The 16,973-nt window shown below is 45.9% G+C and overlaps 1 protein-coding gene across 2 annotated transcripts in view; it reads left to right on the plus strand.

The window, feature by feature from the left end:
• Dnmbp (dynamin binding protein) overlaps positions 1-16,973 on the plus strand; it is a 105,194-nt gene that overhangs the window by 62,125 nt on the left and 26,096 nt on the right. For both annotated transcript variants that reach the window (XM_059257686.1, XM_059257696.1), the window contains 2 exons: positions 13,312-13,505; positions 14,094-14,193. In XM_059257686.1, the coding sequence (XP_059113669.1) occupies positions 13,312-13,505; positions 14,094-14,193 (294 nt within the window). The remainder of the gene's footprint in view (positions 1-13,311; positions 13,506-14,093; positions 14,194-16,973) is intronic.

Genomic DNA, 16,973 nt, shown 5'->3' on the forward strand with positions numbered 1-16,973 from the left:
TGTTGTGAGTCACGTCCCCTTCAGTTTCTGCTGCTTTTGATTGTTTCGTAATGCCAACATATAATTATCATTTTAATACCATGTCTGCAATTGTTAATTAGTTATCAGTAGGGAGGTCAACATGATATCAGCCACTGGGTATCATTAAAGTTTTACACTTGCTAAGAACGTAAGTGGTTATGACTGGAAGGGACCTTGTCCTGAATCCCCTGTCACTTGTGTTGAATTAAAGTGATATTAGGATCTGGAGACGAAGATTTTTTTATTTTATTTTTTTATTTTTTTGAGACAGGGTTTCTCTGTGTAGCTTTGGAACTTGTCCTGGAACTCACTCTGTAGACCAGGCTGTCCTCGAACTCACCAAGATCCGCCTGCCTCTGCCTCCTCTGGGATTAAAGGCATGTACCACCACCGCCTGGCTCTTTTTTTTTTTTAAATCCTGGCATGATCAGACACTGGATGGCCTGGGAATTGAACCTGGGTCCTCTGAAACATCAGTCGGTGCTCTTAACCTCTCCACCTCTTAAGATGAAGAATTCTTAACAGAGAAAAATCTGAAAACAGAATTCAGGTGAGCGCTAAGGCTCAGGGTTCCAGGCCAGAAAGGCCACACCGCAGAATCTTTTTATATTAATTCTAGAAGGAATCTTTCATGCCAACAAATCTAATGTTTTTAATAAATAGTAACTGAGTCTTTTTAAAGAATTAATTTATCTTATTACTTTATGTGTGTGAGTGTTTTGCCTGCATGTGTGTCTGTGAACCATGAAGGCATGCCTGGTACCCATGAAGGTCAGAAGAGGCTGTCAGATCTCCTGGGTCTGGAGTTACAGATGGTTAGAAGCCACCATGTGGGTGCTGGGAACCAAACCCAGGTCCTTTGCCAGAGCACCAAGTATTCTTAACCACTGAGCCATCTCTCCAGCCCTCCTGATTGGGTCTTTGTTTGTTTGTTTGTTTTTCAGACAGGGTTTCTCTGTGTAGCTTTGGCTGTACTGGAACTCACTTTGTAGACCAGGCTGGCCTCAAACTCACAGAGATCTGCCTGCCTCTGCTTCCCAAGTGCTGGGATTAAAGATGTACTCTACCACTGCCTGGCTATGATTGGGTCTTAAAGTGTATTTATTTAGTGGGTTGCAAATGGCATTTTTGAAAAATAAAAATTGTAGGATCTCTCTCTCTCTCTCTCTCTCTCTCTCTCTCTCTCTCTCTCTCTCTCTCTCTCTCTCTCTCTCCAGGATCTTTTTATGTGGCCCTGGTTGGCCTTGAACTTGCTGTGTAGCCGAGGCTGGCTCCTTGGACTGACAGATCTGCCTCTGCCTCCTGATTACTAGGATTAAATTCATGCCACTACCCATGGCTACCTCCCTGCCCCAGGGATTCTCTGTGTAACAGTCTTGGCTGTCCTGGAATGCACTTTGTAGACCAGGCTGGCCTTGAACTCACAGATATCCACCTGCCTCTGCCTCGTGAGGGATCAAAGGTGTGCGCCATCACATTCAACTTAAATTTTTTTTTTTAGATTTACTTATTATTTTGTGTGTATGGGTGTTTTTTTCACGCATGTGCATCTGTGCACCAAACGCGTGCCTGGTGTGTGAGGAGGTGGAGAGCCTCCACGTGGCTGCCGGGAATCAAACCTGGCTTCTTTGCAAGAACAAGTGCCTTAACCACTGCGCCAACCTTCCAGGCCTGTTTTTGTTGTTTCTTGATTATTGTTGTTTGAGACACTCTTCTCAGACTCTCAAGCTAGGTCGCTCTAGAACTCATTGTATAGCTAGACTCACATTAAACTCAGAGCGGTCCTTCTACCTCAGCCTCCCTCCCCAAACCCCGAGTGCTGGGGCTACAGCTGTGAACTACTACATCTGGTTAAAATAAAAGCTAATGAGGAATTTAAAAAACCCATCAGCCAGGCAGTGGTGGTGCATAACTTTAATCCCAGCACTGGGGAGGCAGAGGCAGGTGAATCTCTGTGAGTTTGAGGCCAGCCTGGTCTACAGAGTGAGTTCCAGGACAGTCAAGGCTACACAGAGAAAATCTATCTCGAAAAACAAAAAAACAACAAAACAAAACCAAAAAAAAAAAAAACCAAAAACCCCCACCAACCCATCTAGTATAGTCAAAAATCATGTCTTATGTATGTGTGAGTATACATACATACATATATACACACATACACACTTTGTAAATGTATATATACACATACTGAGTAAAATGTGGACCACATTTTTAAAAAGTTTGAAAAGCACTTAAATTCAGATGACTTAATTGACGAGTGAGGAGCGCACAGACAAACTGACTTACGTCCAAGGCAATTAGACACGCCTAGACCGGAAGGGGATTGTGGCCTCATCGCCCAGAGCAGCACTTTTGCTACATTAGCAGAGTGGGAGCCGGAAGACGGAGGATTCATTCTGCATAAGCAAACTTAGAAGAGAGGGAAGAACTAGGAAGTCAGCGGGGCTGCAAATGGGGAGAACACAGGTCACACAGTAGAGGCCCGGGAAGCAGTGGCCGGAGAGAGCCACCCGTGGTAGCAGGTGGGGCACAGAACAGGGTGTGGCATGGCGTAGGTTACAGAGTGTGAGCTCCTTTTCCTGTTACTCAATAAAATAAGCTGAGAAAACCAATTCAGGAAGGAAAGGTTTATTTCACTCACAGTTCAAGGCACCCAGCTGTCAGCACAGGGAAATCGAGGCAGCAGAGCATTAGAAGTAGACAGTCACATTGCATCCTCAGTCAGAAGGGGAGGGGAATGTATGCATGCTAGTGCTCAGCTCACTTTCCTCATTTTATGTACTGTAGAATTCCCAGCCCAGGGAATAGTCCTAACCACAATTCAGGTGGGTCTTCCCACATCAGTGAATGTAATTGAGATGCCCAGGAGCCTAGTCTCCCAACACACTGTGTTCTGTTAAGTTGATGATTAACACTAATAACCATCACAGCCCCACCCCTTGTCAACTCAACACTCAAATGTATCGCTCCTCTTTAAAGGTTAATAATCTTTATAATTTTTAGTTTATTGTTGGGGTGGCAGGTGGAGGTCAGAGACTAACCTGTGGGGTTGGTTCTCTCCGCCACCTCTTTGTGGAGCCTGGGGAGCCAACTCAGGTTTCAGGCTCCTCTTACAAATGCTTTTTTTTCCCCTACTGAGCCACTGAGCCACTGAGCCACTGAGCTAGCCTACACACACCCCTTCTTAGCCATCACTTTCCACCGCTTGCTCCCATAGTCTCCAGACCATGTCGTAATGTAAAATGCATTCATCGTCTCTGTTTCCTGATTGCGGATGTGGCTTTAAGATCCCTCTGCCTGGATAGCCCTGCCATGGGGTAGACATTTATGAGACCAAGTGGAAAGACTAGAAAGCAAGTCACCTAATAGAATCTGAAGGAAGTATGGGTTCACCAGGTAGTATAGAAAACAGCCAGAAGCCAGGCGTGACCCCCAGCAAAGTTTGGTGAGAGTGGCACAGGCCTGTAATCTCAGCACTTCCGAGGCTGAAGCGGAAAGGATGCTCTGGGTTCCGGGCCAGGATGGGCTCCATAACAAGACTCTTCATGAAGAGTTTTGTTTAGCATAGCGCCACAGGCCTGTAATCCCAGCACTTGGGAAGTAACAGCAAGAGGATAAGGAGTTCAAAGCTAGCCTCAGCAACTTAGTAAAGCCAAGGCCAGCCTAGGCTACATGAGGCATGGTCAAACAAAGAACAAACAAAAACGAAAATAATAAAATGAAAGAAAAAAGTTTTATTGGCTAACACAAAAATTCTCTTTAAGAAAAGATTGTGTGTGTGTCTGTGTGTGTGTGTTGGTTTTTCAAGACAGGGTTTCTCTGTGTAGCCCTGGCTGTCCTGGAACTCACTCTGTAGACCAGGCTGGCCTCTAACTCACAGAGATCTACCTCTGCCTCCCAAGTGCTGGGATTAAAGGTGTGTGCCACCACTGCCTGGCTTGTTTGTACTTTTAAAATTATGTGCGTATGTGTGTGGGCTTGTGCTCATGACCACAGTACCAGCAGAGGTCAAGAGTGTATCTATCTGATCCCTTGGAGCTAGAGTTTCAGGGAGCTGTGAGCTACCAGAAGTGAGTGCTGGGAACTAAATTCGAGTTCTCTAGAAGAGCAGTGTGTGTCCTTTCTCTTAATGGAGCCGTCTCTCCGCCCTCAAAATCCTCTTATTAAGCAGTGATAATATATTTCAAGTTAATTTCTACCTGCCTTATTTTACTTCTACCTAAAGACTGGAAAAAGACAACCGCTGAGTCTGAAGCCTCTCGTGACACCTTTGCCAGGGTTTATGTTTATTTGGTGCACGTTCAGAAATGGTGTCTCAATTGACCCTTGCATGCTTTGGTGTAATAAATTGCAGCCTTAAGGATTAGGCACTGGGTACTGGAGAGGAACCTGGATAGGGGGCCTGGAGAACAAAGTGGGGGGAGGGGAGTGGCCTCTAGCTAGTTCTAAGACTCTGGTCCCAGCAGGAATTGTCTCCCAGCCAAAGGCTGAAGCAGGCAGTCCCTGAGCAAAGGTCACAGGGAAGTTTGTTCTGATGCTGTTGGGATTTAGGGGCCTGAGATGCAATGGATTCAGCACTGAAGCTCAGCGATCTAAAAGTTTCCCATGATCCCTGAAGAAGGCAAGAGCCCAGCTTGAGAGTTTCATGGAGAAAGGACAAACTGCCTCCAGACAGAAGTGAAGTGGGTGCTAGACAGAAAGAATGGGGGCTGGGTAGGTGGGCTGGGGTGGGGGCGGGGGGGGGGGGCATGGGAACACGGAAAACCAGGATTTATGATTCCTCCTGGCGGATCTGGGGTGAGGATGAGCAGATTCGGAGACTGCCTCCTCTGGGGCTTGCTGCACAGACTAACTCCGTCTACACAGCAGTTAAGGAAGCCAGATGGCTGCCATGGCTTCCTACTGTCTTTTCTCTCTTACAAGGTGTCATTTCAGCAGTGTTTTATTGCCTGTTTTCATGATCAGTTTAAAGAGATTATTAGGTCAGGAAGGAGACCTCAGGTCGTTAAGTGAGGAGTTTGAGATAGATTTACAAGGTGAATTCATTGAAAGGTGAATACGCTATGTTACAGCAAATATCCTTTCCCCCACTCTACCGTGTGTGTGTGTGTGTGTGTGTGTGTGTGTGTGTGTGTGTGTGTTATTAATATTACACATACATCAAAAAGTCACAATTTCCACACCTTCAGCATTTTCCAAATATGTGTATTTAAAGTGCCTTTCCAGGGGCTGGTGGGATGGCTCAGTGGTTAAGAGCATGAAGGACCCGGGTTTGGTTCCCAGCACCCACACTGTGTGGTTCCCAGCCACCTGTAACTAGATTCCAAGGTTCTGACGCCCTCTTCTGGTCTCTGTATAGCTGCATGGTGAACCTGCAGACCACCCGAGACACACAAATACAGATAAATAAGAATCAACAAAATTAGGAAAAAAGCAAAACCTTCCCTTTTAAACAAAACCACAGCTCTTTCATAAACTTTTGTATACTGATTGTTTTCAATAACACACATTAAATATCATTGCATATTAGTACATAGGTACCTATACATCCATATCCCCACCCCCCTTTTCTTTTGCAACAAAGTCTCACGTATCCCAGGCTAGCTTCAGATTCATTGTGTAGCTGAGGATGACTGAGCTGATTCTCTACCCTCTGCCTACGAAGTGTTAGAATCTACGTCTTTGCACACCATGTTGTGGGATATTTGATCACATTGTGTGAAGATGTGTCTCTGTCCTTCTGCACCTGCCTAAGGCACCTTCTAATTGGGTTAATGAGGAGCTGAACGGTCAATAGCTAGGCAGGAGAGGAGAGGCGGGACTTCTGGACAGAGAAAGGAACTCTGGGAGGAATCTGAGGCAAGGGGAATTCACCAGCCAGACACAGAGGAAGTCAGACAGCTAGTACTGAGGAGAAGTAACACTTGGCAGAACATAGGTTAATATAAATGGGTTAATTTAAGTTTTAAGAGCTACATGGGAACAAGCCTAAGCTAAGGCCAAGCTTTCATAATTAATAAGAAGTCTCCATGTCATTATTTGGGAGCTGGCGGTCCAAAAACAGTCTGACTATACCACCATGACTGTTTTTATGACATGCTGGTGATCAAACTCAAGGCTGGTGTGTGCTCAGCCAGCATTCTACCAACTGAGCCACATCCCATCCCTACATAAATCTTGTAAAAATTGTATTTATATTTTATGTATATGAGTGCTCTGCATGTACACCTGCATGCAGAAGAGGGCATCAGATCTCATATAGATGGTTGTGAGTCATCATGTGGTTGCTGGGAATTAAACTCAGGATCTCTGGAAGAGCAGCCAATGCTTTTAACCTCTGAGCTCTCTCTCCAGCCCCCTACCTAAATCTTAATGGCCATAATAGTTTCTGTTATATGGACATGTCATCATTTATTTACACAGACTGCTTTGAAGGAACGTTTGGTTGTTTCTGTTTAGATGATTTCTATGCTTATTTTTAAGCTTTATTGTTTTTATTTAGTTAAAAAAAAAAAACAACCAAAAAGTATGTCTCTGTATCACATGCATGCAGTGCCCACAGAGGCCAGAAGAGGGTGTCAGAGCCCTCTGGAACTGGAGTTACAAAGGGTTGTCAGGCACCCTGTGAATGCTGGGAATGGAACCTGTGTCCTGTGCAAGAACAGCAAGTGCTCTTGACTGCTTAAATCTCTGATGTATGAACATTTGTCTAATTATTTACACAATAAATTCCTAAAAGTGAACCTTTGATTTAAAAGGTCTCTTTGGGGGATTGTTTCATTCAGAGGTAGAGTTTGAGGTTCTGGGTTCAATTCCCCACACTTCTATAAATACACAAAAAGTCTTTAAAGTAAGAACTGTAGAAAATTTGGAAGTTTTATCTGCTGTCCATGCCTTTGTTGGTCTTTTAATTTTTAAAATGAAAGCTTCTCCTGCATCATTTCGGCCCTAATATCTGGAATGCCACTGAGTATTCACTGTGTGTGATAAGAGCCAGATTTTATCTGATGGCTTTATAATTTGCTTTCTACTTAGTGGGTTTAGTAGACAGTTGTTTGAATACAGCCTTTGTACCAAGTGTGCCACTATGCAGTTATGATGGCTGACCTGCGGCTGCAAAAACCGTGTAGAACTAACTTCATCATTAGCCACCGGATGGCTACCAAAATCCAAAAGTGGCGTCTAGGTCTCATTTGGCAGGAAAAGCCCAACAGTAGAACCAAGACAGCCAGCTGACCCCGAGACTAGAATGTCTAGTCAGCCATTTATCGCCGTCGTTAGTAAAACGGGGGTGGCAGCGGGGTTGTTAGGAAGAGGCAAGCGTCTGCAGCAATGTTTGCCGCATATCCTAAGTGCCATATAAATATTGTTTAAATAAATTAAAAACTCAAAGGCGCGCCTTCTGACGGTGGAGGGAAGCAACCAAAGCCAACCCGAGCTTCCGGAGGCGGTGCTTTTCAGTGGTGGGAAGGGCACACCAAAGGTAGAGTCTCTCTCTGGGAATGCTTACAGTTTCACCTGTACAGAGAGTCTTGGGATGTCGCGTTTTGGGTTTTGTCTTTCTTAAAAATTCATTATGCTCTTTTGTGACTCCAGAAAATCCCGACTTGGAGCTGGTAGTGTGACTCGGTGGTGGAGTGCTTAGCTGGTGCACAAGGCCCTGGGCTCCATTCCCAGCACTCAGCAAAATTTCAAAAGTACCGATTGGATTAAAATCCCCTTTGATCTCAGCTTCCCCAGGCTGACTCAATGATGAAATTAGTGTGTTCCTCTTCCAGAACTTTCTCTGCCTGCTTACATTGTATACGTGTTTAGAAATATATGGCAATGTTTCCAAGTTTTCCTTTCGTTTATCCCTCTTTTCTTTCTCTCCATTTATTTACAGAACGACACTTTGAAAGTTTCTTCTCCCTAGATTCCTTTGAAGTGTAAATGTTTGCAGTTTGTGAAGGGGCTCCAGATGCCACTCACTCCTGGTTCTGGATTCTGACTACTGAACCTGCTACCCTGAAACCTCTCTGTCTTCTGAGGGTAGAACCTACAATAGGGCTGACCAGGGCAAAGTGAGGGCATCGTCTGGGCATCTGCCCACGTCCCTCTGGGATAGGAACAGCCTCCCCAAATGAAGTTTAGCTTGTGGCTGAAAAGACAAGAGCTAATAGTGTCCTGAGGTGGAATTTTGAGGGGTTTAGGACTAAGAGCGAAAGCAACCGGCAAGGAAAGGGTTGTGCGCAGGCGCTGGTGCTTGGTCCAGCAGGGATGGAGTCCGGCTCCATCCTTTACGGCCAGCCCCGCAGCGGTGCCTGCGTGCTTTTGGTGATTCAGAGGGAAATTCGTAAAGCCGGGGGATGGGCAGACCCTACTCGGCCGGCCCTAAGGGGCCGAGACGCTTTTTAGGTGCTGGGAAGGTTCAGCTCCTCTGCTGATGATGCTCGCACACCAGCGCGGGACCTCGGGGCTGCAGGTATAATGGGAGCCGCGGGTGCAGAGAGCATGGCGTGGGACCGGGGCGGGACACTGGGCTTTCCCTCCGGCGCACAGGCGATCTCTCCCTAGGCAAGCGGACAGGGCCTGGCTTTGCGTCTGACTTTGTGAGAGTTGGAGAAGCTCTGGGTCCACCCGCTGGTGGAAATGAATCTGGGGTAACGCTCTGACCTGCGGAGAACTGGCCTTGGTTCCGGGGGCGACAGAAAGTGGAGCGACCACGGCTTTAAATCACCAAATTCGTGCAATCGGCCCCAGGTCCTTAATACCTGTAAGAAGAAAGAGCCCGCTGGCCTGCACTGGTTAATGGTAAACTGATGCCTCAGCTTCCTCGGTGGGATTACTCATCTCCAGATTTTGTTCTTTTGGGAAAGTAGGGTTTTTGAACCAATGCACAGGGCATTTTTCTAACTTATGTCTGCTGCTTGGGCAGTGCCTCACCCACCGTGGGAAAAGGACTACCTTTTGTTGAGTTATCGTGTTTAATTCCCCCAAGGACTCAGCAAAACAGGTGTTCTTCTCGTTTTACAGATGAGGAATTTGCCCAGAGGTGAACTTTTGTAGGGCTCCCAGGGTGAGATTCAAAGCCTGTCTGTCACCACTAGTTGAAGGTGAAGTCTTTTCTCACTTGGCTTTCCAAATACTGAAAGTTTTGTTTGTTCATTTTGTGGTGCTGGCGATCAACTTCTGGACCTCCCAGCCCCAAGCTCAACCCCCGAGTGACACTTCCAACCCTATAAAATGGCATATCAAACTCTTTATATATATATATATATATATATATATATATATATATATATATATATATATATATATATCAGATATGTAGGTTAAGGGAATCAGTTTTACATTTGGAGTGATTTCAGACCAGACATTTTTGTCTGGAGAGTGGTCAGTACAGCAGGAAGGTCACTAACGGGCTTCAGAAACACCAAAGTATTGTTAAAATGCAGATTCCTGGGTCCCACCTAGATCTGCTGAGTCACATTCCCAGGAGTGGTACCCAGGAAACTGCAGACTTGCACACAGTACCCCCCATAGGGCCTTTCTGTTATCTTATTAAACAACAGGTTTGGTATTTTTGTTGTTTTGTTTTGACTAGCCAAGAACCTGTCTGGAAAAAAAAAAAAAAAACAACAACGCACTCTGGAAGTTTGGGGGAAAATGTGTCATAACCATTATTGAAGTTTGAAAAAAAATGGTTAGGATACATTTTTCTCACTTTTAATATAAATAAAACCCTAATCTCTTTGCACCGGCGGCTGAGTAAAAGCATGCCTGGTGCGTTGTCCTTCCAGTCACTGTCACTAACAGATCTTTGGTCCCCAGAAGACCGTTTCCAGGACATTTTACAGACTTGAAGCAGCGTGGCCTTCTCCACTTGAGAGTCCAGCAGCACTGGACTAAATGCTCGGGGTTCGGACTTTTGAGGCTGTGCCTCCAGAGCAGCTGCTTGCCACAGAACCTTTGACAAGTCGGTCAGCCTCCTAAATCTTAGGGTTTGGGTCTGTTAAGTAGGAATAATAACTATCGTGTGCTTTAAAGCTTTGGCATACTCAGTGAGTTCAGGGATATAATCTGTAAATTAGCTGGTGTGTGGTTGGAATTAGTAAATGTCTCCTTTTTTGGAGTTTTATAGTCTTACATAAATGAGTCTCTCTTGTCAGTTGGCCACTACAAGATCTAAGATATTTGGGAATCACTTTGAAGCCAAGCGGTGGTAGCACACGCCTTTAATCCCAGCACTGGGAGGCAGAGGCAAATGGATCTCTGTGAGTTCGAGGCCAGCCTGGTCTATAGAGCAAGTTCCAGGACAGCTAAGGCTGTACAGAGAAACCCTGTCTCAAAAACAAACAAACAAACAAACAAAAAACAACAAAACAGAAATCTATGAGTTGAAATCGCAGGTTTTTATTGTTATTTTTGTTTATCTGTTTTTCAAGATAGGGTCTCATGTGGCTTACTCTAGTTGAGAATTCACAATGTAGTTGTGGATGACCTTGAACTCAGGATCCTTCTGCCTCCTCCGAAGTGGCATTATAGACAAGTACCACCAAGTATGGCCACAAGGGGAACTTAAAACAAACAATTCCATTAGAAAGGTTTTCTTCCAAGGTTAGGGGTAAAGAAGCATTTTCCCTAACCCGTGCCAGGCCATGGATTCCATTCCAGCACAGCAGTAAGCGAGCTGTGTGTACGGTCCAACTGATTTCCGAGTGATACTTTAGTACCATGATGCAATGAGAAGGATGCTTGAAATGTCGCCACTCACGGTGCCAAAAAGAAAGTTCAAGAGAGATATTAGCTGTAGTTTTAAACTGTGTTTTGGATAATGTTCAGTTGATAGAAAATTGCCATGGTACCAGGAACTCCCTGTGTGTGCTTTCCTTTCATTCTTTCTGGTTTTCTCTTCCTTCTCAGTCACCTGAGAGTTTATTGCATGCCTAGTCCCCCTAGTCTGCTTCCGTGTGTGTTTCCTGTGTAGGGGAGAGAACTTGGGGTCTGGTACAAGGGAACCACCAGCCTAGTGAGTATGGGTATTTCTTGTGTGACCTGAAAGGATTCACTCCTGCGGGAATTTGAATCATTCCTGTAATCTGAAGCTGCCCTCCAGTCCCGGCAGTGCCCTGGTGGTGCCCTGGTGGTGTGCTTGGAGTCAGCACAGGAGGGCCAGCCTGATGTGCTGGAGAACTGTTCTCCAATTTTGACTTTCCATGACAGTGACATTTTGAAGACTATAAAGCCTCACTTTGAGTTTGCTGTTTCCCCCTGATTCATTTCAAAACCAACATTTGTGACTAGAATACTGCAAAAAGAGTGGATGGTGTTTCCAGGTGTATTTAGAAACCTGTGACATTTGCTTGCCTCTGACTGGTGACCTTGATTTTGAAGGTCAGGATGTCTTTTCTCTACTGTGTATCCACTACTTTTTTTTTTACATTTTTGTAATTAACATGTAATGTTTAATAATTATTTTAAAACTATGCAGATATTCTGATTATCTCAATCTCACCATCATCACCAGCATTATCTACTGATTTGATTTTTTTGTGTTTGTTTTTGAGACAGGGTCTCACTCTGTAGCCCTGCTGGCCTGGAATTCTCCATGTATTGCAGGCTGGGGTTAGAGGCCCGCACCACCACATCTGAAAATGCTGCTTTTTTTTTTTTTTTGTCTCTGTCATTTTTCTGGTTCTTACAATTTGATATCTTCCGAGAGAGAGCTTTCTCCTCTTCCCCTCATGTGTGTTAGGGCTGTGGGCTCCCAGTTCTTGCTTGATCCAGTGGATTATAATGTGTTGGTGTGCTGCTGACTTACTTTTGATACTGAAATGCCGGGTTGGCCCGTTGCCCTCTCCTGGCTCCCTGTCTTTGTTAGTGTCTCCCTCTCTGCCTCCCTCCCCCTCCCCCTTGTTCAGGACCTCCTTGCTTTGTGGAGCAAGATGTCTCCCGCCCCCCGCCTGTAAACACTGGCATTCCTAACTCCTTAGGATTAGGGGCAGCAGAAAAGGGTTTTGAAGAAATCAAGTCTGCTGAAAGACCAGTAGTGTGGACACTTTCTGTTGCTTTGAATTGCACTCACACTCCATACTGTATTTACTTAGCAAATCTGTAATTTTTAAATAGGTCTTAGAGTTTAAAGGAATCAGCTGGAGATTGTCTCGCTGTTGTATTTCTTCAGTTGTTTATTTTTACTTCAGTTTGTTTCAGTGAGCAAATGCTTCTCCGTTTCTCCATGAGTCTCTCACCCTGTGCACCCAACTAACAGGAACTGTCGGGGTCATGACAAGGATTATTTTCCTTCAGAAAAGGTCTCCCTGTGGAGAGACCTGGGTGGGCTAGAACTCGCTGACTGGACAAGCTGGCTTTAAATTCCCAAAGATCCCCCTGCCTTTGTCTCGGAGCATTGGGATTAATGGCATATGTCACCACACCTGGCAGGATGTTTAAAAATGAAATTTGATTAAGGAAATTAATGTCTATAGTATTTTATACCTGTCTATTAGGACCAGTGTGAAGTAACCAATCCACTGTGAGTCTTGATTACAGTTTGGCTAGGGAGGCAGATCTTTATATACCTAACAATATGCTGAGGTAAATCCTCAGTAGTTCTCACTTCTCAGGTAGGCGAGTCCTTTCTCTGTCCAATCTGCCATTCCTATGTGTTCCTCATAATATTCTCTTTTTTTAAATTAACTTTTTGCCTGGAATTTTTTCATGTTTAAAACATTTCATCACTTTATTAATCTGCTTTGTATGTGCATGTATGTGGTGTGCATGTGCCATCGCAGCAACACGGAGAAGTCTGAGGACAACCTGGGGGAGTCAGGTCTCTCCCTTGGACCATGTGGGTCCCAGGGAATGAACTCGGGGCCTCTGGCTTGGCAGCAAGTGAGTTTACCAGCTGATTAACCCAAGTTAGTATTGATGTCCTCCTTTCCAGCGTGGTATTTTTGCTGCAGAAGTTACGAAGGAGTTTTATATCTGATTAAATAAAATTAGTTCTTGATAAGGCTGGCAGTCCTTTCAACTTCACAAAGAATCGGTAGATAGTGAATTGTCCCCTTATTGTGATCAAGCTTCTTTGGGGACCAAAGTGAAAAGGATCCTGCACTGTTGGGAGTGTTCCCCGCAGAGATAGCTTGCCGAGCTCCCCATCTGTGTTTACAGTGGATGTTTGATCAGATCTCCTGGTGGTCCTCCATGGTGAGAGCTCTGGCCCTCCAGGAATGCTGCTTCCTGGTTCCAAGTGCTGGAGAGTCCTCCTTTCACACAGATGCTAACGGGTCCTCCTTTCCCTTCCAGATATGACGCTCCTCTCTTCCCAGTCTTCATCCCTGGCAGCGCCCTCTGGGTCTGTGTCCCTTGAAAAGCCGGAGCAGAGGATGCTGGAGAAGAGAGCCAAGGTGGTGGCTGAACTTGTGCAGACAGAAAAAGACTACATCCGGGACCTGGAGATGTGCATTGAGCGGGTCATGGTGCCGCTGCAGCAGGCACAGGTGTGTTGGGCGTCGGCCTGACATTGTGGTCCTTTAGGCCTGCAGTGCTGGGATTGGAGCAAGGCTTTGACGGCTACTGAGCACCACAGGTGCAGACTGAGTGGCTCAGTGGTGAAGGAATAAAGAATCAGCATGTGGGAGGACTGACTTACCATGGCACAGTTTCAGGTTTTAGGTTGGTTGGTGCTGTTGCTTTTGAACCTGTGGCAAAGCAGCGTAAGTATCACGGCAGGGATTGTGCAGTAGAACAAGCTCCCTCCTGGCACCCAAGAAGCAGAGAGTAAGAAGGGGCGGGGCCTCAGCTCTCTCCTCAGTGACCTCACTTCCTCCAGGTAGTCCTCACCTGCTGAAAGACCCACTTCCTGGTAACTTCACAGGCTTTTAACACATGAGCCGCAGGGGGACAGTCTGGAGCTAGACCACACCTTAGTTAGGGACAAAGGATGACAGCGAAGATGAGGATGGGTGCCTGTTAGAGAGTCGGGGTGGGAGTGAGTGAGGTGGATGGCCTTGGAGCAGTACTCCTAATGTGAGTGATGTTTCCTTCACTTCTTCTCTGTGCATCTTGATGCTGTTTCTCTTGCTCAGGTACCCAACGTTGATTTCGAGGGACTTTTTGGAAATATGCAGATGGTGATTAAAGTCTCAAAGCAATTGTTGGCGGCCTTGGAAATCGGCGATGCTGTAGGTATGAGCTCATGCAGTTGTCTCGGTCACGGGGGTGGTGGGAGAGGGGGCCCTTCCGTGGCCAGGTGGTGTACTAAGGGGATGACATTTTCCACAGTGCAGAGGCCTGCTTACTCTCTTACTTTAGTCCGTCTTGATGTGGTTAGTATATTAGCCATAGAAATTTTGGGTGTCATAGATATGATGGTTTTCCGGCTGGAGGAATATGAGATCAACTTAGGGGATCACATTCAGTATTTATTTTTAGAAGCTTTTATCTCAGTTCTGTGTTATGTCTCCCAGTGGTGATTTACAGTGTGTTTGCTGCTAGAATGTCACACACACCTGTAAGCACAGGTGGTAGTAACGGGAAGATCAGAAGTTCAAGGTCATCCTCAGCTACATAGCAAGTTGGAGGCCACCCTGGGCTACATGAGACCCTGTCTCAAATTTTTAAATCTTTTTGTGGATAACTATAAAAAATATTCAAAGAACATTCATCTGATTCTTATAGCCAAGGGTACTTATCCATTCATTACCTATTGTCCCATGTAAGTGGACACTTAGTAACTTTGATCAGTAAACATACATCTCTAGGTTCTGCGGGTAGGGACTTGGAAGGATCTAGGATGGGTGGCTCTAGCTTAGGGCTCTCCTGGGGTTGGAGCTGGGCTGTTGGCCTGGCCAACTGTTCTCAGTGGACTCTTCTGATAGTGGATGAGTTCAGAGTCACCAGAGGGGAGCCAAGAGTGAGAGAAAACCTGGGACAGGAGGCTGTGAGAAGGGTCCCTCCGTCCCTTGTGCCATACTCTGTGGGAAGTCATGAGAGGGACATACTATAATACTGCTATTTTAATAGAAACGTAAACAAGCTCTTCACAGTTGCAGCTGTCCGATAAACTCAACATCATCTAGCAGAGGGGCCCCTGTGTCGTTTAAGAGTGTTGTTTTAGCTGGGCATGGGGTGCATACCCGCGGTCCTAGCACTTGGGAGCAGAGGCAGGAGGCTTGAAGCAGGTTTCGGGCCAGCCTGGTCTACATAGTGAGTTCCAGGCCAGCCAGAGCTACATAGCGAGACCCTGTTTCAAACAGATAAGAGTGCCATTTTACGTTTGCAGACCTTTTCCAGAACTCCATCTGGTTTCTCTTTGTCGTTGTCTGGTGGTAGTTGCCATGCCTGTGCCTAAACTGACTTCTAGAAAGAGAGTGGGGTCCTACTGCTGCCTTTGCCTGACTCCCTAAGGCTGACATCAAAGCAGAGTCAGGGCCTGCCTTCCTCAAGGCAGGGCACAGGCCGTGAGGTGAGGCCAGAGCGTGTGCGGCCTGGCCGGATCTCAGGGGTTTCCTCCTGTGAGGTGTTCTAACCTCATTTACATGGGAAAGAGACGATGGGAAGGAAGTTTGCCTGGGGTGACATGGCTTATAATTCAAACTCGGGTCTTGGTCCTTCAGACTCACAGTTAAACTCTGTCACACAGTACAGTCATATTCTAGATTAGCGCTGTTGCTGTTGTCGAGCAGTTAGAACGCTGGGTCCTGGCTGTTAGGGAGGTGAGAAGGGAACACGTGTTGGCGTCCTGGTGAACCAGCGTGGATTCAGTAATAAGGCGTGGAGGCTGGTGTCTAAGATCTTGCCGTGCATTTGAGGTACCTGCAGGTGATTTATTTAAATTAGAGGAAAAATGAGACATTTAGCTGACATCTAAAGAGGATTAATCACTCATTTTCCTCCTTCTTTGTTCCATTATGTGTTATGTTTGGGCCCTCAGGTGGTCCTGACTTCACCAGAGTGACTTTCCGCTCTGCTCCTATTTATGCCAAAGATTGTGAGAGTCTCTCTCTGTCCCACCAGCCGGCTCTCAAGTAACAAACAACACGGAGACTTCTTTAATTATGAAAGCTTGGCCTTTGCTTAGGCTTGTTTCTAGCTAGCTCTTGTAACTTAATCCATTTCTGTTCATCTATGTGCTGCCACATGGCTCATGGCTTTTAACTTTCCCCCTGCATGTCCTGCTTCCTCTGCGTCCAGCTGGCAACCCCGCCTTTCTTCCTCCCCAGTCCTCTCTGTCCCCAGAAGTCCCGCCTAACCTCTTCCTGTCTAACTATTGGCCATTCAGCTCTTTATTAAACCAATCACAGTGATACATCTTCACACAGTGTAAAGGAATATTCCATAACAAAAGGTGTGTCTTAGGTACCAGCTGGTATTTGGGGCTTCAGGGTAGCACTCTTAGAAGATGGATAATGGGAACATGTGATGACATGGACAGACACAATCAGGGCTCAGATGACCACCTGATCAAGAGGGTCCCCACACAAGTAGCATCTCAGAGTGTGGAGAGTCTTCTCCCTTTCCTGGCTGCATCAGGCAAGAACAGTGGGGTGTTCCCTTCATGAATTGGGGCATTTAAGGAGTTCTTACAAGGGGGAGATTTGCTCTAAGGTTTGTAAGAGTTGCTTCTGGGCTGAGGTAATTTTGTCTTCTAGAACTTTCCAGGTCAGGATGTCATACTCTTAAGTGGCAGGTGTTGGCCGCACAGGGTGTTTGAGTGGACCTCTGAGCTATGCTTAGTCTAAGAGCCACACTGTCTCTTAGAGTATGCACGGTAGACAAGAACAAAGTGAGGAATTAGAGCAGCCACAGCCCCCACCGTCATACGGTGTTGTGTTTATTTTTAGTTCTTTCTTTCATTCTCACCGAAAATCAGCCATGAAGTTAGGTATTGGCCTTCGATATGCTGAAGGCATTTGTGGGAAAGCAGTATGGCCTCAGAGACAGAAAGGCTGAGACCCAGGCACGAG

This window comes from Peromyscus eremicus, chromosome 1 (genome assembly GCF_949786415.1).
Source record: "Peromyscus eremicus chromosome 1, PerEre_H2_v1, whole genome shotgun sequence".
Classification (NCBI taxonomy): Eukaryota; Metazoa; Chordata; class Mammalia; order Rodentia; family Cricetidae; genus Peromyscus; species Peromyscus eremicus.